This window comes from Acanthopagrus latus, chromosome 8, assembly GCF_904848185.1.
Source record: "Acanthopagrus latus isolate v.2019 chromosome 8, fAcaLat1.1, whole genome shotgun sequence".
Classification (NCBI taxonomy): Eukaryota; Metazoa; Chordata; class Actinopteri; order Spariformes; family Sparidae; genus Acanthopagrus; species Acanthopagrus latus.
Window position 1 is genome coordinate 5,498,140 of NC_051046.1, and position 19,791 is coordinate 5,517,930.

At 42.9% G+C, this 19,791-nt stretch overlaps 2 protein-coding genes across 6 annotated transcripts; one reads left to right on the forward strand and one right to left on the reverse strand.

Moving 5' to 3' along the window:
• Nucleotides 1–27: 27 nt before the first annotated feature.
• polg (polymerase (DNA directed), gamma) lies at nucleotides 28–8,994 on the forward strand. 4 transcript variants are annotated; one of them, XM_037107218.1, is made up of 23 exons: nucleotides 28–161; nucleotides 1,018–1,615; nucleotides 1,767–1,962; nucleotides 2,073–2,240; nucleotides 2,377–2,523; nucleotides 2,664–2,743; nucleotides 2,832–3,014; nucleotides 3,202–3,344; nucleotides 3,435–3,558; nucleotides 3,643–3,867; nucleotides 3,976–4,090; nucleotides 4,406–4,489; nucleotides 4,958–5,071; nucleotides 5,170–5,330; nucleotides 5,420–5,473; nucleotides 5,555–5,672; nucleotides 5,781–5,916; nucleotides 6,205–6,451; nucleotides 6,561–6,683; nucleotides 6,822–6,990; nucleotides 7,284–7,492; nucleotides 7,606–7,766; nucleotides 8,856–8,994. In XM_037107218.1, the coding sequence occupies exons 2-23, from the start codon at nucleotides 1,044–1,046 to the stop codon at nucleotides 8,936–8,938; spliced, it is 3,612 nt and encodes a 1,203-aa protein (XP_036963113.1). In that variant the 5' UTR covers nucleotides 28–161; nucleotides 1,018–1,043; the 3' UTR covers nucleotides 8,939–8,994. The 4 variants fall into 4 exon arrangements, with proteins under 4 accessions (XP_036963113.1, XP_036963110.1, XP_036963111.1 ...); XM_037107215.1 differs by having other exon boundaries at nucleotides 100–266; XM_037107216.1 differs by lacking the exon at nucleotides 28–161 and adding an exon at nucleotides 257–391.
• Nucleotides 8,476–19,230, reverse strand: fanci (FA complementation group I). 2 transcript variants are annotated; one of them, XM_037107214.1, is made up of 38 exons: nucleotides 19,072–19,230; nucleotides 18,835–18,934; nucleotides 18,677–18,749; nucleotides 18,437–18,567; nucleotides 17,810–17,963; nucleotides 17,625–17,682; nucleotides 16,825–16,866; nucleotides 16,569–16,692; nucleotides 16,388–16,473; nucleotides 16,152–16,284; nucleotides 15,991–16,068; nucleotides 15,752–15,888; nucleotides 15,060–15,240; nucleotides 14,867–14,954; nucleotides 14,638–14,768; nucleotides 14,484–14,554; nucleotides 14,267–14,381; nucleotides 14,022–14,144; nucleotides 13,766–13,834; nucleotides 13,585–13,686; nucleotides 13,302–13,499; nucleotides 12,728–12,849; nucleotides 12,489–12,650; nucleotides 12,071–12,250; nucleotides 11,812–11,978; nucleotides 11,651–11,721; nucleotides 11,366–11,482; nucleotides 11,238–11,289; nucleotides 11,022–11,149; nucleotides 10,782–10,847; nucleotides 10,580–10,676; nucleotides 10,262–10,446; nucleotides 9,950–10,006; nucleotides 9,802–9,861; nucleotides 9,607–9,681; nucleotides 9,338–9,433; nucleotides 9,112–9,213; nucleotides 8,476–9,019 (listed from the first exon to the last, which is right to left on the reverse strand). In XM_037107214.1, exons 2-38 carry the CDS (start codon nucleotides 18,925–18,927, stop codon nucleotides 8,957–8,959), a joined length of 3,987 nt encoding a protein of 1,328 aa, XP_036963109.1. In that variant the 5' UTR covers nucleotides 18,928–18,934; nucleotides 19,072–19,230; the 3' UTR covers nucleotides 8,476–8,956. The 2 variants fall into 2 exon arrangements, with proteins under 2 accessions (XP_036963109.1, XP_036963108.1); XM_037107213.1 differs by having other exon boundaries at nucleotides 8,877–9,019; nucleotides 9,112–9,433.
• Between the last annotated feature and the right edge of the window lie 561 nt (nucleotides 19,231–19,791).

The following is a 19,791-nucleotide window of genomic DNA, read 5'->3' on the forward strand; positions in this document are numbered from 1 at the left end:
CGTTTGCCCGATTTTGTCCATCGTTGTATTCAACCAACCATTTGTTTGTCTCTGTTAAAAAAAAAACCCAAATACGTTCCTCCACACCGCCTGGGGTCGCTAACGCTTCGTGTTGCTTCATCTTTTAGCCCCACAACATCACCCAGGGTCGTCCTCCTTCAGTGGGTAGCAAACATGCTAATGCTCCACGAACAGTCGCTCATTTTTGGATTTTAAAACATGTATTTGCTGACTATACTGATGTTTTACTTGATAACACGGATCAGGTGAGGCGTTTGTTTCGGCTTGTAGCGAACTACAGCTAACACATTTTGGATTAAACAGTTATTGTTTTGTTTGATGGCTCTCACATGGAGGCGAGCATGGGTCAGATGTTAGTAAATATAATGAGGTACTTTATCTAATTTGATTAAATCTTAATTAGACTAAAGTAGTAGTTGGCAGTATTGTTATGCGTGTGTCATTGTCTAACAGTGATGCTAGAGTAAGTTTAGCTAACTAGCTAAAGTTGAGTCGAGCACATGTTTAGTAAACACATTTTTTTTATATAATAAACTAACCAAATTGTGTGTCGGTAGGTGAAAATCGAGCCACTTAACAGTGTCACACATTATGACATCAAGTCAAACATGCAGGTGTGGGAAGTAATAGATTACATGTAACGAGGTCAGGTAAACAGCATAAACAAAAAGGTGAGCTGTGTCGTCATTAGATCACAGGTACATTCAACTACAAACAAGATCACAGTTAAAATATAAAACATGATATAATTGTCTGTAACCATGTCATCTTGTCTGTAGTCTTTATTTTGGTGGTAATCCAAAAGTAATCAAATGACATAACTCTCATATTGTGATATTCAGATTAATGAGTACCTTTTTTTTTTTTTTGTTAAAGCTCATCAGTAACTGTATTGGACTACATCAGTTTGTGCCTCTTTCTTACATTACACGAGAGATAAAACAGGTGCTGGTCTGCATCATCAGAGTTGATGTTGTTGACGTTCATGTCTTCCAGCTCTACGTTGAGGTCCTCATGAGGTGATGCTGCATGTGCTGCGCTGTCCTCTGCAGAGGGCTCCCATCCCTCCGCAATGGAGGTGTCTGCGATCCCTCTACTCCACCGAGCCTCAGTCCCTTCAGGGCGAGGACTCCGCGGAGTGCCGCATGAACCCCCTTAACATTCAGATGCTTTCGAGGAACCTCCACAAGCAGATCTTCAGAGGCCTTGAACCGGAGTGCAGAGAGGAAGACGTGGAGCGCAGCATCAGGCACCTGCTGAAACATAAGCTGTGGGGGAAGGAAGCTTCCCTGCTGCCCGATGTGAAGCTGAACCTGCCCAGGATGTACGGCAAAAATATCGATGAGCACTTTCGTGTATTGGCCCAGAAGCAGAGTCTGCCCTACCTCCAGGCTGCGAACAAACTGCAGTTGGCTGAGCTCCCTCCCATGCCGCAGGAGTGGAACTGGGAGGTCGGCTGGACACGTTACGGGCCTAACGGGCAGAGTCAGAAGGTGGATTTCCCAGAGGAGACGGCCCTGGTGTTTGACGTGGAGGTGTGCATGTCGGAGGGGAAATGTCCCACACTGGCTGTTGCTGTGTCTCCCACTAACTGGTGAGGAACAAAAAAGAACTGGGAAGATAGTATCCAGGGCAGAGTTGCACAGATATGGAGGACTGATTGGCTTCTGTTTATTGTTCTGGGTTTTGGTGTGTTTATCAGGCAGAGGATTTAGATATTTATGTGTATGGTTCTCTCCTGCTAGGTATTCCTGGTGCAGTAAGCGTCTGATTGAGGAGCGGTACACCTGGTCAAATCAGCTGAACCTATCTGACCTCATACCACTGGAGACACCCAAGAACTCTCTCCGGCCGCCAGGCGGTCGCTGGAAGGAGAGGCTCATAGTGGGCCATAACGTCAGTTTTGACCGATCCTTCATTAAGGAGCAGTACTTGTTAAAGGTAAAATGTTAAGAGGACGATGTGTGTTTCCAACCTTTCAAGCTTTTCAACACTCATTTCCCTTTCCTTAAGTCCATGCACAGAACAAAAACGTGTTTTCTTTTCCACAGGGCTCTAAGATGCGCTTCATGGACACCATGAGCCTTCACATGGCCATCTCCGGGCTGACTGGGTTTCAGCGCACGCTGTGGATGGCCAATAAGCTGGGTAAAAGAAGGGGTCTTCAGGAGGTCAAGGAGCACATCAAGAAAACTGGAAAAAAAAAAGATGGCCCAGCGGTTTGTCTACTTTTATTCAGCGTATTTCACCTATGACATCCATTGTTAGTGATCATGTTGCATCTTCTAGTAGGGTTAGTTATTTGGCTTCTGTTGCCAGCGAAACCCACCGTGACACTATGTTTTGTGTGTATAGATTGGCTCCTGGGACTGGGTGAATATTGGCAGCATTAATAACCTGGCTGACGTCCACGCTCTGTACGTGGGAGGGCCGCCTCTGAAGAAGGAGACCAGAGAGACCTTTGTGAAGGGCAGCATGATGGATGTCAGGAACAACTTCCAGGTTAGAGATTGGCAAAACAAATCCCATTCAGTCAGATTGTCAGTATTTATTGGCCATATATGAAATTATATTACAAGGTCTAAACATGCATTCATCATGAAGTAGAAGACAAATAATGTGGGCTTTGCTGACCTCTGCAGGAGCTGATGCAGTATTGCGCCACAGATGTCGAGGCCACACACCAAGTCTTCTCAGAACAGCTGCCACTTTTCATGGAGAGGTCGGTAAATCCCAACCCGACAAACATCTTTAGTTTAAGCATCTATGTCTTTATTGTTTAACCAAGAGTATGATCTCACTTTACCCAGGTGTCCTCATCCAGTGACGCTCGCAGGAATGCTGGAGATGGGCGTGAGCTACCTTCCTGTCAATCAGAACTGGGGCCGATACCTGGAAGACTCTCAGGACATTTACGAAGAGCTCCAGCGAGAGATGAAGAAATCTCTGATGACACTAGCGGACGACGCCTGCCAGCTGCTGGAGGGAGACAGGTGGGGAAAGCATCAATTTATCACCAACTCTGTGACTGCATATTTAAATTTAAAGTGTGTGTGAAGGTAAAAAGACGTATAGATTTCTGCATAATGTACAGTTTCATAACTTCAAGGGATAGGCATGTTTATGTGCCTTGTATATATTCATCCGCATTGTTTTATTTATGTCTGTTTTTAACTCAAGATACAAAGAAGACCCCTGGCTGTGGGATTTTGAGTGGGATGTGCAGGAGTTCAAGCAGAAGAAAGTAGCAGTCAGCAAAAAGAAAAACTCCAAGAAAGAAGTGGAAGAAAAAGTCTCCACTCCTCTTCCAGACTTTGATGAAGGTACAATCTTCACTGCTTGACAACAATAATACAAAAAGGTGTTTTGAAAATAACAGATGAGATGATTCAGCTGAGTTGTTGTGACATCAGACCCAGGTCCTCCCTCTGAGGAGGAGATGGAGGGCCCTTGCCCCAGCAGGCTGGCTGTGGAGAAGCTGAAGGAAACAGTTGATCGTCTTCCTAAGAGAAGGCAACATCTGCCCGGACACCCAGGGTAAAGATCAACCTCGAGCACCACAAAACGTCCAATATTTAGTATCTTTCAATCACCATTTCCCTCTCTCGCCTCGTCCTTCAGGTGGTATCGTAAGCTTTGTGAGAAGATGTCTGCAGAGGACAACTGGTCACCTGGAGCCAGCCTGATCAGCCTACAGATGAGAGTGACTCCTAAACTGATGGGTCTGACGTGGGATGGTTTCCCCCTCCATTACACAGAGAAACACGGGTGGGGATACCTGGTACCCGGGCGCAGGGACAACCTGGTGTCTCAGGAGGAAAACACAGGGCCTGTGTGCCCACACAGGTTTGTGACACACTGTGATTACACCATCAAGATATCAGCTATTGAGTATTTAGAATTACACAGCATAGGATATGTGTTGGTTTGTTCAAGCGTTGTTTTGACCCACAGAGCTATTGAGAGTGTGTACTCGGAGTATTGTGAGCAGAACAGCAAAGAGCAGCCTGAATATTCGGACAGCGACTCGGCAGAACTCGTGTGGACAGACAGCGAAGTGTGGAACAAGGTGAGCTGGCTCATTGTGTCATTCACCTCAGTTGTGTGGTGTTTACGTAAATAATCCATGAATGTGCAGTTTACAAATCATGTAAAAGAAATGTTTATCATAAGTTTAGATCAAGCCAAAACAACAAAGTAACCTTTGTGATTTTCTGGCGTCTGTAACAAAACTTTTCATGGTGCAGGTTTACTTGAATTTCAAGTCAGGGTTAGCTGTTGGTCTTTAATCTGTGCTATGGATCATTAATCAGGCCGATGTTGCTCTGTAATGATATAATATGTATCATGACAGAGGTGTTTCTTGTTTTAACTTCCTCTCAAGATGGAGGAGTTTGGTTCCACGGAGAGTCTGTCAGAGGAAAATGGAGTTAGAGTGGCGAAAAATGGGACGAGGAAGAAAAACGGGGTGAGTGAAGTGGTCATTCTGTTTTAATCCAGTACGTATGCACAGTTGCAGATAAAGGTTAGGCTGCACTAACATTATTAGTATGATTCTGTTTGTCGAATAAGATTCCAGTGATCGCTATGAAGGATCGTATCTGTTTCTTCTCACTCCACGCCGCTGTAAAGTCAGAATGGATTGTAAAATGGTCGGTTCCAAAAACGTGTATTTGTTGGCACTTGGGATTTCAGAAACAAAACTTTCACTGTTGTCAAAAACACAGTTTGCTCTCCTGCCTGCCGGGTGATGACGTCCTAAAATATGACTGCAGACATTCAGAGCTTCATTTGAAAATTTCACTATAAGCTTCGAATGCGAAAAAATGACACACGTACGAGTCATAAAATCTACTGGAACATTCGTTGGGTTGTGTTTTGTGTTTCGCTGTGTGGAAATTGAACATCCGTTATTGTGTTTTGTTATGTGACACAGTCCAAAGATCCGTATGACGTCTCAGCAGAAAGTCAGTGCCATTATCACCATGGAAACGGCCCCTACAACGATGTGGATATCCCAGGGTGCTGGTTTTTCAAATTACCCCATAAGGTGAGTGTTTTGAATAACTAGCATCGGCATATTTTTGCTTCACTGCCTAACTTCATTGTTTTGCTGTGTGTGTGTGTGTGTGTGTGTGTGTGTTTCAGGATGGTAACGACAACAATGTTGGCAGTCCTTTCTCAAAAGACTTCCTGTCAAAGATGGAGGATGGTACTCTCAGGGCAGGACGCAGTGGAACCAACGCGACGCGAGCTCTGGAGATCAACAAAATGATATCCTTCTGGAGGAATGCCCATAAACGTATAAGGTAACACCAGCTTCCATCATAAATTGGATAATCTCAGCTCCTTCTAGTCATGAAGTCAGTAAATATGTTTTTTTTTTGTCTCCTCAAAGCTCTCAGATGGTGCTGCAGCTGCGAAAGGTAGAGCTTCCCCGTGTTGTCAGCAGGTCTGTCTGGTATATCGATAGTTATCATGCATTTAGAGGAGAGGTCTCTACTGTACATAACAACCTTCCTGTCACCCGCAGACACGAAGAGTTTGATGAAGAGGCCCAGTACGGTGCCATACTCCCTCAGGTCATCACCGCTGGCACGGTGACACGTCGGGCTGTGGAGCCAACATGGCTGACTGCCAGTAACGCTCGGGTAAGAGTCAGAGCTGACGAGGACAAACTGCACATCACAGAGCATCCATCGGCAGCCAGTCAGTACATTTTGTTGGTATGGTTTGTTAATTTTTTTGTGCGTCTGCAGCGGGATCGGGTAGGCAGTGAGCTGAAGGCCATGGTGCAGGTGCCTCCTGGATATCACCTGGTGGGGGCAGATGTAGACTCTCAGGAGTTGTGGATCGCTGCTGTGCTTGGAGAGGCTCACTTCGCCGGCATGCATGGTGAGACTTGTTAAGACAATTGAGAGAGACAATTAAAGCTGTTGAAGACAATTACATTCCTTATCTGCCATAAGCTGTGCGTCCATCCACTTCTCATGCTTATAACCTTTGAGATGTTACGAAAACCGAAAACAAGTCATGTGGGTTAAATCAGAACTTTAGTTTTTCTGAATGTAGCTATAACGAATTACCTTAAAATGTGCTTAAAAATATGTTGATGACGGCCATAATCTGAACAAAAAGCTCCTGATGTTGACTGTGTTCATCTCACGTCTCTGCTGGGTTCAGGCTGTACAGCGTTTGGCTGGATGACCCTTCAGGGGAAGAAGAGTCAAGGCACTGACCTGCACAGCCGCACTGCTGATGCTGTGGGCATCAGCCGAGAGCACGCCAAGGTGTTCAACTATGGACGCATCTATGGTGCGGGACAGCCCTTTGCCGAAAGGCTGCTAATGCAGTTCAACCATCGCCTCGGTCAGGCAGAAGCTTCCAGTAAGGCCAAGCAGATGTACGCCTTGACAAAGGGCATACGCAGGTACACTGAACAAGCTGAACAGTTGTGTGTTTGAGGAAAGTTTTTTTTTTTTTTTTTTTTTTTAGTTGGTTGTGCAAACTTGAGCTCCAGCGTTTACATGTTTTGTCAGATACCATCTGACGGAGGAGGCTGAGTGGCTGGTCAGTGAACTGGGTATACAGGTGGAGAGGGAGGAAGATGGAAGTGTCTCTCTGCAGGAGTTGCGGAGGATCACCAGACTGGCCTCGCAGAGGTGAGGGAGCAAGCAAATCACACAAACATCCACAGTCGCTTTTCTTTCTGAGCCCAACCTACTCGCTCACATCATCTCAGGTGCTCTGTTCATTCCCTTCCCTTTGTCTTTGGTTGTTATGTTCCTTTCAACCCTCAGCTATCGGCGGAAAAGGTGGGAGATGGTCAGCAAACGTGTGTGGGCCGGAGGTACGGAGTCGGGCATGTTCAATAAGCTCGAGAGCATTGCTCATTCAGCCCAGCCGGCCACTCCTGTTCTTGGATGCAGGATTAGCAGAGCGCTGGAGCCCAAGGCAGTTAAGGATGAGGTGAGGCTGTGCTCTTCAGTGGGGACAGATTTGCATAAATCTAATCAACAAAAGCCTTTTATATTAGTCTAATTCTGGAGATTCATTGTAAGAGATGTTTATTGCCTTTAGCCAAGGGCCCACTTTGTCATTAAGGGAAGGGTAAGTCCTGAAATCTAATTACAAACTTATAAAATGGCGGTTCTTTCCTAAATCATGAATCCCATCTTACTTAAGAGCCCTACCTGGTTGAGGTCCATTGTTACTGCTAATGGAGGCTCTGAGACTAAGACTTTGCTTTATTTTTTCCTCAGTTTATCACGAGCAGAGTGAACTGGGTGGTGCAGAGCTCTGCAGTGGACTACCTACACCTGATCCTGGTGGCCATGAAGTGGCTCTGTGAGGAGCACGACATCGACGCCCGTTTCTGCATCAGCATCCACGACGAGGTGCGGTACCTCGTCTGCAGCACGGACCGCTACAGAGCAGCGCTGGCTCTCCAGATCACAAACCTGCTGACGAGGTCTGATCACAGCTTAGTGATTTTTTTTTTATCCTTCTGTCAAAAATATCCACCACAGAACAGGCTGTAACCTTGAGAGCTTTTCCGATTGTGTGCTTGTGTGTCTCCTGCAGGAGTATGTTCGCTCATGCGTTGGGCATGCAGGACCTTCCCCAGTCGGTCGCTTTCTTCAGTTCAGTTGACATTGACCAGTGTCTGAGGAAGGAGGTCAACATGGACTGTGTGACTCCCTCCAACCCCACAGGTCTGGAACGGAGATACGGCCTGCCACCTGGTGAGATCTGCACACCAACATCAGCCTGTATTTATTTATCTGTAGTCCGAGGCACATTTATAAAGACGGACTTGTCTCAGTAGCAATTATGTGCAGGTATAATGTGTAAATATAAAACACCTTTGTAAGATTTCTAAACTCACAAAAACATCTTGTAAATATGAAATGGATCTGGAAATACAAACAAATTCCATAAATACGAGGATTTTGTGTGTAAAATACAAATCCACAAGCTTAGAATTAAGATCCACAAATGCCTGTTTGAAAGCTTTAAATGTAGCAATATGACACAAATGCTTTCCATTTATGATAATTAATGTATTCACAGATCTTATTTTTATATATTTATCTGTTTTTAATGTTTGCAAAATATATATTTGAGGGGTTTCTGTATTTGCAGAAGGTGTTTTGTATTTCACCACAGATCTGCACACAAATTCTCGATCTGTTCACACAAATAATACTGAGACAAATCTTTTTTCATACATGTAACATGGAATGTGTAACTATTTGGTGTAAAAGTGCACAAACTCTAAAGTTGAGGATACCTAAAAGACACGAAAATCTAAATAGGAACCACAGAAACTGTATATCTATGTGTAGTACAAAATTAATTAAGTCAGCCATTTTGCATTGTCCGTAAAATTCTCTATTTGAGGGAATGAATCACACATTTGTGCTAATAAAATATAAGACACAAAGACTAAAACCGAGTATATAAACAATATTTATTTTAAAACAAACAGCACTTACAGTCATGCCTGAAAACCTCTTCAGGATGAAATTACGTATACTGGAAACATTGAAAAAGTTGGGTCATCTTAAGTACGTAGTTATGTAGTAACAACTATACAATCTTTAAATAAACAATGACCTTTATATTAACAGAGCAGCTTATTCGTCGTTAAGTCATCCTGAAAAAAGTGTATATTCTCCTTAACAACTCTTTAAATAACGTAAAAACAGAAATGACAGTGTGATGCATTTACCATGTTTAGGAACACATGTCATATGCAAAATGTCTTGTGAATAAAGTGATATACAGGCACACAACCAGGTTGTTAAACAGTGTGTGCAAACTCTCCACAGGTGAGGCTCTGGACATTTACCAAATCATCAGCATCACTAACGGCTCTCTGGATAAAAGAAGTTCGGCAGCGGGAAAAACCTGAGAGATGAGGAGTCTTTGCTCACTGCCTTCTCTTCTTCTGTTTGGGTTCTTGTGTCTCCTCGACGTCCTGTGACTCTGTGGTCTGAAGGGAAAAACAAACAGACACTTGGATCCCACCTTGTAGAAGGGAAGGGGGAGAAAACTACGGCACTCTGAGTGTGAGATCACACTTACCTCCTCATCATTATCCTGCTCCTGCAGGGCTGCGTCAAGAGTGTTGGCGTTGATACGGAAATCTCTGGAGGTGCTCAGCTTCATGTACTGCATCAGATTTACCTGAACAACCACCAATGACGGTGAAACACTGTATGAGTGGTCTACCAGATGATACAGTTCTGATGGTGTTCAATGAGATTTCTGTGTTTTCCTCGACTTTTACAAGTTTCTTTCTGTCACTTACCTTAGATTTTTTTGAGAGGGTGATGAGATATTTTTCGTACTGCTCGATGCTGAAGATTAAGTTCGGGATGCCCGTTGTCTCTCGCTGAAGTTTGGCCTACCATGAGAAAAATGGAGGATCATCAGATTTGTTTGAGGCTTAGAAGCTTTGGCCTGTACAGTGTATATACATTTTTAATGATTTTATAAATAAACAGAAAAATGTAAATGTCTTGTTGTTATAAATCAATCACATTGATCATTATAATCACAGGAGAAAAATGTTCTGACCGAGGTAATAGTGTTCCCGTCATTCCTCTTCTTTTTCTTCTTGTCATCTGCACCACCTCCATTGTATTCTCCACTCTAGGAGAACATAAAACACATTTGATTTTCAAACTTAAATGTTTTAAAAAAACAGCACAGTCACACACAGAGGATATTATTTGTGTGAGAAAGCGTTCAAACATGTTAAGTGAGGTCTACCTGTGCGTAAATGATGAAGGCGTAGCACTGTGGTGTCAGGTGGGAGCCGGACAGTTTGACCTACACAGAAAACACCAGCATCATCAGCACAACATCATCAGGACACGAGGATACAAACAGAGGAGAGGAACGATCACACGAGACTCACCAGCTTCTCAAAGCGGGCAGGCAGTGCAACATGCTGGCTTGTACACACCTGGATGTACTAAAATGAACAGAAGGGAGAAATGAATGCCACGCTAGACAAACTTCAGGGCTTGTACAAGTTTTAAAGATAAAATTCAAGCATTTTTTACGCACTTTGAAGATACCAAAACCAAACATTTCAAGTTCAAGCATATTAAAAAAAAAAAAAAAGCATTTTCCAAACTTTCAAGACTTTATGAACCCTGACACGTCCCAAACTCTACATTAATACTTAGATCACGGGGAATAAAATACAAAGTATAGATATACGCACATATTTGACCAGAGTGGTGAGGATGTTGTACGTGCGAGTCAGTTCTCTCAGCAGTGTGATGGTACAGTTGCCAGGCAGCAGGGATGTCTGGACCAGCTCGTTTAACGCCGTCAAAAGAGTCCCCAGCTGCAGTGTCACAGCTTTCTCTATTGGATCCTGCTGGCCTGCAGTCTGGGTGGCCTCACCTGCACGTCAGGAACATTAACATAACAGAAAGTTTTAGTACTTTGGTCTGACAAAGATGCATTTCTTCCTCGTGTCCCCTCTGAACTCTCACCATTAATCTAACATGAGCACCTGTGTGGAAAGGTTTCTTACCGGAGCCCGATTTGTCAAAGAGTGTCTGGCTTTTCTTTCTGGCAATCAGCCAGTCCACTTCATCAAGCACTCTGTCCACCTGCGACAGGACCAGCAGCTGTGGCAAGAGATTAAAAAACGATGATGATGACGATGGTGATTATGGGAAGCACACTGGAAATCAGAGGCCTCCAGTTAGAAAAAACAAAAACACAACACTCACCGCTGCAGTGGTCACAGTCTTCGTGTTCACAATGGCAAAGTGAGACTGTTTTTCCACCTCCACTTCCTGAGCATAAAGACAGAAGAAGCAGGATAAAAAAAAATGTCAAAGAGTTGCAATATTGTCACCAACTAGTGCAAAATGAAGGCTAAGTGATAGCTGCAGATTGATGCTGTAACGTATCAGTCCAGGGTGTCTTGAAGCTTTTTAAGAAACACAACGTAAAGTATGTTTGTGTACCAGATCTACATCTCCCCGCTGGCTGTGGATGTCTTGGCAGAGCTCAAGCAGCAGGCTTACAGGACTCTTATAGAGAACATGCAGGTTGAAGAGTAGAGAAAGCAGGCCTTTGGAGAACGCTGAATCTTCTAAAAGAGAGGAATAAACCAACCTTAGAACACAATTTATCCTACTGAATCCAGCATGGAGACAAATATTAGGTCAGCGGCCACCCACCAAAACTGGTCTCCTTGCAGATTTTGACAGTCCATGTGATCATCTGTACAAACTGAAAATGTAGACGTGTGTTAGTGGAACAAATGCGACTCCATGTATCCTATGAAGTGCACTTAAGGTAGACTTACCTGTTTGGAGGAGGGCTTCAGCTGGCGAGAGAGCACACTCAAGATGCTGACCAGCAGCTGAGCCTCTTTGCTGTTAAATTCATCCTCTCCCCCACTTAACTGTGTGAACAGCGCCCTCTGTTGTCGGGCAAAGAAAATTGGATTTTAGTGTAGACGCTCAGATGGGGGAGATCAATCCTCACCCTATGTAAAACACTGCTGTCTAAAAAAATCAAGGAGGCTTTTATCTTTACACTTTACAGGCTGCTGCTAAGAAACTGACACATTTTATCATGAAAGTTGCACCTGAAACTGTCGGATGTAAAAGAAGTTCATCTCTGCGCTATCATCTGACTCGTCGTCTTCCTCTGAGATGTCTGCAAGAAACACAAAACGAGATTTATTCCTGCATAATGTTTAGCTGTAAAACATAATCTTCACTGCTGTTACAGTCTGAAAAGTCTGACCCATGGTGGAGAGGAGCTGGGCCATCCTGTCAGGAAAGCGTTGCTGGCATGTTGTGAAGATCCTGAGCAGACCTTCCAGGCACAGCTGGGAGAGACTGGAGCGCTTCTCCTTTTTCCCTGCGTCCTCCACGACACTCGGGATGTTGGTGTAACGCCATATCAGCACACTGGGATGACAGTTAAAGACAGAGCTCTCGTTGGTTGCAGAAAATAAAACCAGGAACATTCAAACTGAATGCTTAGGCCTCAGGGCATTAACCTTGTCATGTCACAGAGGAAGCGGAAAGTTCTGTCTGTGTTCTGTCCATCCGGGCCGTCTGTGTGTCCAGTTTCCTCCAGCTGCTGGATCTTCTGCACAGCCACGCTCACTGCATAACGCACAAAATCACCACTGGCGCGAAGCACCGATAGAGCCTCCTCTCTGCTCTGAGTACTGTCTCTGAAAGAAAAAAGCAACATTTGATAATTTTTTTTAAGTTTCAGTGTCAATTCTTTTTTTTTTTTTTTTTACTGGCTACAAATTGCAAACCAGTAAAGCCATGCAAAACAAATAACTAAAATGAGTACATATCCCAATGAATACAGTATTTCAAAAGCTGTTTTCAGGTGATTTCATTTACTTAAATGTGATGTTTATAATCAGACAAGTGTAACAGTAATCCATGTAAAGCATTTACCTGAAGAGCACAGTGAGTAGAGTTGATATGAAGCCCATAGACAGTAAGCTGCGGGGGGTCTTGTGTGAAGGCACTCGACCTTTTCCGGATTTCTCCTTCAGGATCTCAGACAGCTTGTGGTAGCGGTTGAACAGCTCCATGAGCTCCTCGAAGCGGCTTTTACTGTCGTAAAGTACACAGAATTTAAGTACATGAATCCAACACGATGTTCTCACTGTAGAAAAAAAGGCGGATGTTACCTGTAGTTGGCTTTGATGAAGTTGTACTCCATGAGGACCTCATACACTCCCATCACCAGCACAGCGTAGATATTATTCTTCACCCCAACACTAGATCCCATGGAAAACTCAGCTGACTTGTCCTGATCAACACATAGACAGTACATATGGCTTAAGATGATGCCTTCAAGTGCCACATTATTAACCGGCAAGGGTAGAAATAGAGCAACATTTTTTTTCAAGCAACATTTTCTGGCTCCAGCAGCTCCAGGACTTGTACAATTGTACACTAAACGAGGAGCCGATTTGCCCTAAAATACTCATGCAAATTAACTGACAATGTAAATAAATGTTAGCTGCAGTCCTAAAATGAAAGCATGGAAGCTGTGATACACTGGCACAGCAGTACAAGTGACCAGACTTCAACCTGACTAATCTTTTTAATTAATCACAAACTGTTAGTGCCTCTCATTTCACAGCAGGTGATGTTGGGAGGATTACCCCTGCTGTTGACAAGTTGGTGATTTAAAGACCGATTTATACAACACACACACACTTCAGTGTACAGTTTACAGCTCGTGTCTTGAATGCATACCAGTTCAAAGTCCTCCAGTTCACACTTTATCATACGTCTCGTCATGCTCTCCAGGATTGTCTGAAGTTCAGACTGGTATCCCTCTTCCTCCTCCTCCTCCTCCTCCTCGTCATCGCTGTTGTCAGCATTGCGGTTGGTTGATCGGTGCATGTTCTGTAGCCACAGCAGGCAATGTACAGTGCAGCTCACCAGATGGGCCTGAAGGGGGGCAGTCATTATTTATAGCAGTCATGAACACAGCAAACACCCAGGCACAATAGTGCTACAATGCAGACAAGCATACCAGCGGCTCTTGGAGGTAGACTTGGTCTCCGTGAGCTGTGATGCAGGGTTCCAGCTTCACCGGGGGCAGGAGGTCTTGCTCGGGCTCGTAGTACCGCCTCAACTAAAGATGCAAAGACATACAGCTGTCTACACTATAGATAATATGATAACAAGGCCATTATACTGAAAACAGTACATACCTGTGAGAAGAGGGTCTGCATGATGGAGCTTGCAAGTTGAGAGTTGCGACGGAGAACATCATAGAAACCCTGAAATAGGTGAGAATTTGCATAACACATCTACATCTGAAAACATCTAATTGTATCTACAGTTAAAAGATTCATATAGAAGATGGCATAAAATAAATTGTGATTAAGCTAATCAAGATTATCAGTCATGGTTAGTGATTGTTAAACTAACAACTGGTGAACATGGTATTAAAAATAGAGCTCTGACCTCATAGAGCATGAGGCGCACATCGGCCTGCTGGCTGAGGCAGCGACGCAGGCTGCTGAGGATCTCCAGACAGAACGCTTCGTTTGCAGCAGAGTTGTAACGAGAATGAACGTCCACTTGAACCTGTTTTCCAGGGTTCAGGCAGACGGTTACTACATGATAGACTGTGTCAAGGATTGCACATATTTGCACAGCTGCAAGTGTTATCAAGCATATGAATTTGTTTCCTCCAACTGGAACTGTACCTGACTAGACGAGATTGCCTGGCTACACTGGCTGGACGCCAAGCTGCCCAACACTTTGAAGTTCTTCAGCAGCAACAAGAAGCCGGTCACTGCAGACTTCCTGCCATCTAGTTGGCTATTACAGAGTCATATATGGGAGGAGAACAGTGGTTTTAATTACTGTTAATCTATCAAGTGTGTATCATCTGTACTGATAAAGAGTGAAGCAGTAACGTACCTGGAAAACATGGCCTTGCGTAGAACCAGAATCAAAGCATCTTTCAAGGACATGCTGACTTTTAGCAGGGGCTGGAGATTAAACAGAGAGGAACTATTAAACAACGAAAAAATCCAAGATGAGTGTGTTAAAGTGTTTGTCTCTTACAACGTACCTGGACAGCTTTTAGTAGACCCTGAACAGTGGCCAAGGGCAGGTATGACAGGTGGTCAAATGTCTCTGTCACCTTGGAGGATGACTCGAGGAGGATCATGGGAGCAGAGACCACAATGTCAGAGAAAAGGTCTGATGGTACGGAAACAAAAAGAGGAAAAGAAAAGATTTTTAAGTTAACATGTACTCTATATCTTGATTTATTAGAAAACACTGGGACTAATCATTACCTAAGTAATGACTGACAGGCGAGGCCGTCTTTGTGACCAATCGATTCAACACCTGCTCCAGTATCTCTCCTCTGATAGGCTCGTGCATCTGTCGCAGGAGAACAAACACACTCCAGTGAAATACAATAAAAACATGCAGTCAATTATCAGTAATTTATATTTTTGGTTATTCTTTAACGTAAAAAAATGTTACCTTAAAGCCCTGTAAGAGCACCTGTCCACCCAGTTTACATGCCTGCTGAGTGGGGGTCCGGGCTATGCTAACAGACCCTTCTGTGGTCTTGCCAAAGGGTCCAGGTTTGGGTCCAAATGCATCCATAAGGCAGAAGCCCAGCTGCACCAGCCCCTGGGTCACATGATCCCAACCAAACACACTGCACAGGTGGAAGAGTAGAGTTTGTGTGAAGAAGATCAATTACACTTCCCGAGTTCATGACGGGGGTGAGATGTGAATCTTCACTTTATACATCTCATGTAATTTACCCAAGCAATCATCTTTTATCACTCTTTGCCAGGCAACACTTGGAAATACAAAAAAGATAATTAGGGTTACCATTATCCGTCATCAGTTTCTTTTCTCTTGGGAAAATCTTTTAAATTCCGACATATCTAAACTTCTCTGGTCATAACGTCTCCAGTCCTATTCCAGGTTATCAAACTCACACAGACTTTTTAGATTGGTGATGCATGACATCAGCAGTCTCTGTGAATTTATAAGCTCAATAAACACATTTAATGGTCTGAGCAGTTAAATCTTTTAGGTCACGCCGACCTGCATCGTCAACGGAAACCCTGAGTGTAATGATTCAAACTTGGCAACTTCACCACCTCTTACTTACTTAGAGCAACACATTTCCATCACACTTGACGTTGCAATGCTCTGACCTGTTCTTCACTGTGTCCAGTATCATCTGAGCCACGCTGGAGTCTCCAGGCAGAAGGTCCTGCAGGAACTTTGACCCCTGCTGCAGCTGCTCGTCCTTGAAGCTCTTGATGATTGCCCCCTTCAAAAGGTCAAATACCTGCCAAAATCAGGGAGAGGAGGGCAAAAATAAATAAATAAATAAATGAGTGGGAAAGATAAAATAAAACTAAAATGAGTATACAGAAAAAAGGTGTCTCACCTGCTCCTCATAACGCTGGATGCGAGCCACTGAGAGCATCAGGGCAACACTGAAAGGGCACAGGTCCCCAAAGGATGTCTGTAGAAATTCAATTCAAGATTTATGGCAAACTCTAAATTACAAAAATAACTCAAATAACTGATAGATGAGTTATACATAACCTTAAAGCTTTTGAGGAATTCTCTCCCGAGTTCATGGTCGAGTCGTATGGCAAACACTATGTGGAGGATCGCAGTGCCCTCCACGTGCCTTAACTGGTCCTGTGGGATGGACTGAACCTCTAGATCCAAGCTCCTGAGGGAGAAACAGCAAAATCATCAGTAACGGGGAAAAAAAAAAGGTGGTAAGATTTAGAGTAAACATATTTTATGCCACTTGCAGTTTATGAGCCACTCACTCTCCATCTTTCTGCTCTTCTTCCTGGCGAATGTCTTGCTCCTTAAAATAATTGATGATTCCATCCAGGACTTGTTTCTTACAACCCTAACAGATATAGTGCACGGCAGACTTTTAGATTGTTAAAAAAAGAGGGAGGCTCGATTATGTGTTCCTGAAAATCAACATGCTGATACACACACCTTTGCAGATAAGAGCAGCAGCTGATAAACCAGAGGCGGGATCTCCTGCAGATCCAGTTTGGAGAACATCCTCAGGACTTTCTCAACCAAAAACCGCAGCTCCTCTGATGACAAGGGCACATCTCTGGATTTAGGCAGCACAAGAAGAAAAATAATATTTGGTAAAATATTGTGATATCAGTGTGAACACATAAAAAGGGAAAGGATAAGGTACTGCAATTTAAAGAAGTAAGAATGTGATAGTCAAAGGTCTTACCTGAACATGGTTGTCAGGTGGATAACACATTGTGGGTCCCATCTGCACAGAAAAGAGGGAACGGATAAATTAATATAACAACCACTTTGTTGTTTGTAAATGATCCATAGGGGTTTATGTGTGAATATTTCACCACCATGAGGGGCAGTGATGCACATTTATTATCATATATGCTTCAGCAAAAAAATCACAGTAAAGACCTCTTTCAAAACTCCATGACTTAGGGTAGCATTTGGAGTATAAAAATATGACTTATAGTCCTTAAATGGTAGGAAAGCCATAAATTACAGACAATATATATCATTTGACATTTATGCTCTATGGCAACCATTTTTAACCAATACATAGAAAATGTGCACCACTGATATTTGAAACATTTACATTTTATTTTTGTTTTTGAACATTTGTCTTTAATATACATTTGTCCGTAATCTATTGTATTTCTAAATGTTTTATTTAATGTAATGTATTTTACTTTGTGTATCACCTACGATTTTTGCCACATTTAACTTTTTATTGTACAGTTAATTGTTTATTAAGTCAGTTCTGTAACAAAATGGAAATGGAGTTCTGTGTTAGAGCAGAAACATGACAGGACGGAGGGTATATTGGGCTAAACCAACTGTATATGTGTATATTTTTGCCTTTCATGTCACTTTTAATACCACTTAGAAGATCTTGAGCAAAAAAAAAGAAATGTGTTGGGACCCACAGTGTTGCATGAAGCATTAGAAAAGAAAACTGCATGTTTGCATGAAACTGCACTACATAGTTGTTTGAAATCTAAAAGATGTTCTCACCTGCTGGAGCAGAGGCTGTTGATCAGCTGTTTCTTGTATTCCTCACCACTGAGTTCACCTGAAGTTATGATAAATAACAGGAGACTGAAATTCATCACCTTTAAACATCTGCACCCTCATTAAGATGTTGATGTTTTTGTTATAGCATAACAAGAAAGTTACTAAGGCTGGTTATTTGCACTTACCTTTGCCATAAGACAAGGTTTCACATGCTGAGAGGGCAGTAAGTACAGTCGGGAAGAGCTCCAGGGATTTCCCACTGCCCATCTTTCCCACCTTAATCGCTTCAACGAAAAGAGACGCCAGTTGCGCAAGAGACGGTCCGGACAGTGTGTGAGTCTGTGTTTTTAACATTTACAATGCCAAATGGGAATTAGACAGACAGGATGAGGGGTCACAATGTGTAAAAATATGTCCACATTTCAAATTGCTATTCTGAAGGGAAAAGAGAAAAATGGACTGCAATTCAAGATTCTGTTAAAAAAAAAAGAGACAAGATCAGAAATCAAGAAGTCCCAAAGAAAAATGTTTTGTTATTGAAGTCATACTGTATTAATCCACGTCTCACATTTTCATATGGGAATAGCATTAGGCATTGCAGAAAATTAAAAGCAGGTTGTTATTTTTCAGACTAATACATTTGAGACCCTCTACAACCACAATCCAGCCAGTTTCTAGATATTACTCGATTATACACCTTCTATCACTTGTTGTTGCACTTTCACGGAAGAACACTTGTCATTAGATACAATACAAAAGCATCACGGTCAGACTTTCCTGTTGTTGTTGTTGTTTTGTTTTGTTTTTTTTACCTCCAGCATCAGTAGTCCAATGATATCAGCCGCCACCTCGGTCTGAAGATCCCCAGACTCACACAGGGGGATGCAGTGTTGATAAACAAGAAGTCTGCGGTCTGATCCTTCAGTGGAATTGGCTGGAGAGCCTTCACACAAGAGCAAAAACTTAACTGTTAATGCACAGGACACCATGTGTGATATTTAAAAAACAATGCAGGTCATTTGTTAACATGTTTAATGATTCTGAGTGCTCACCTTTGAATATGCCTTTAATCGTAGCCCCGACCTTCTTTCCCTTTAGTGCCCCATTTGTTATCCCAGTGATTAGCTGAAAAGGAGATAATTTCGTGGGAATTACTTCATAAGCAACCTGACAGAAGATGCGGTGGGAGAAATTGACAAAATAACATTACCTGGTCATCAGTAAGGGAAGACAGGTAGTTCTGAAGCTCGGCAGGACTGTCTCGATCTGACAGTGTGATAATCTTATCCATATCAGCCTTCATGATCAACCTGCAGACAGACACAACGTGGCTGGTAAACAACACAGCTAGCGAGAAATCCTCATTTGTTGACAACCTCAGGAAGCTAATTGTTCCAGCAGCGTCCGCTAAATGTTGAATTTGAAGAGCACAAATGAAACGGTTTACCTCTGCTTACCGTCTGGCCAAATCTGATACTGGACATTCAATTTAAATTGACGAGCTGTTTCGTAAAAAGACAACAACTTATGACCTCGGAAATTCGACTTTCATAATATGTGCCGACTTCCCGCCAGTGCACACTTCCTGTTTTCGCTTTGTGGTTGCCACGTTCTGCTCGAAGTATCCCACATTTTATAATTTGATATTCATGTCAGCACAACTGTTATTTTCCAGTAAAATACATAGAATAACCTGCTATATGTTTAGATACAAAATGACAGGGGGCAAGTATTCAGTTAATTAACGCTGCATCAACTTCGGCCTAATTGCCAGTGAAAAGATGCCATTTAGTAGAAAAAACCTGATTTCTACAGATCTGGCAACCAGCACGCCTACAAACGTAACGTCAGTTAGCCAGCCGGGTTGCCATGTATCTTATCAAGACTCCTTAAAATCTACAGTTCCGGCTCGTTAACTCTAGTTTTCAGTCTTGACTGATGACTGCAAGTATTGTTAGATGTCTCAGTCTAATTAAATGTTATTCGTTTGTTTTTAAGATGGGAAAGTCGCCAGCTTCTTTCAGTTAAGATGGTTGTCTGACATTTGTCTGCTCTCTGACAGTGTTTAATAGCCCATTTACAACTAATCAATGAGATACCAGGAACCGGAGCTATCGTCCTTCCTAAACTAATATACTAATCACTTTAAACCTTAAAATACATCGCA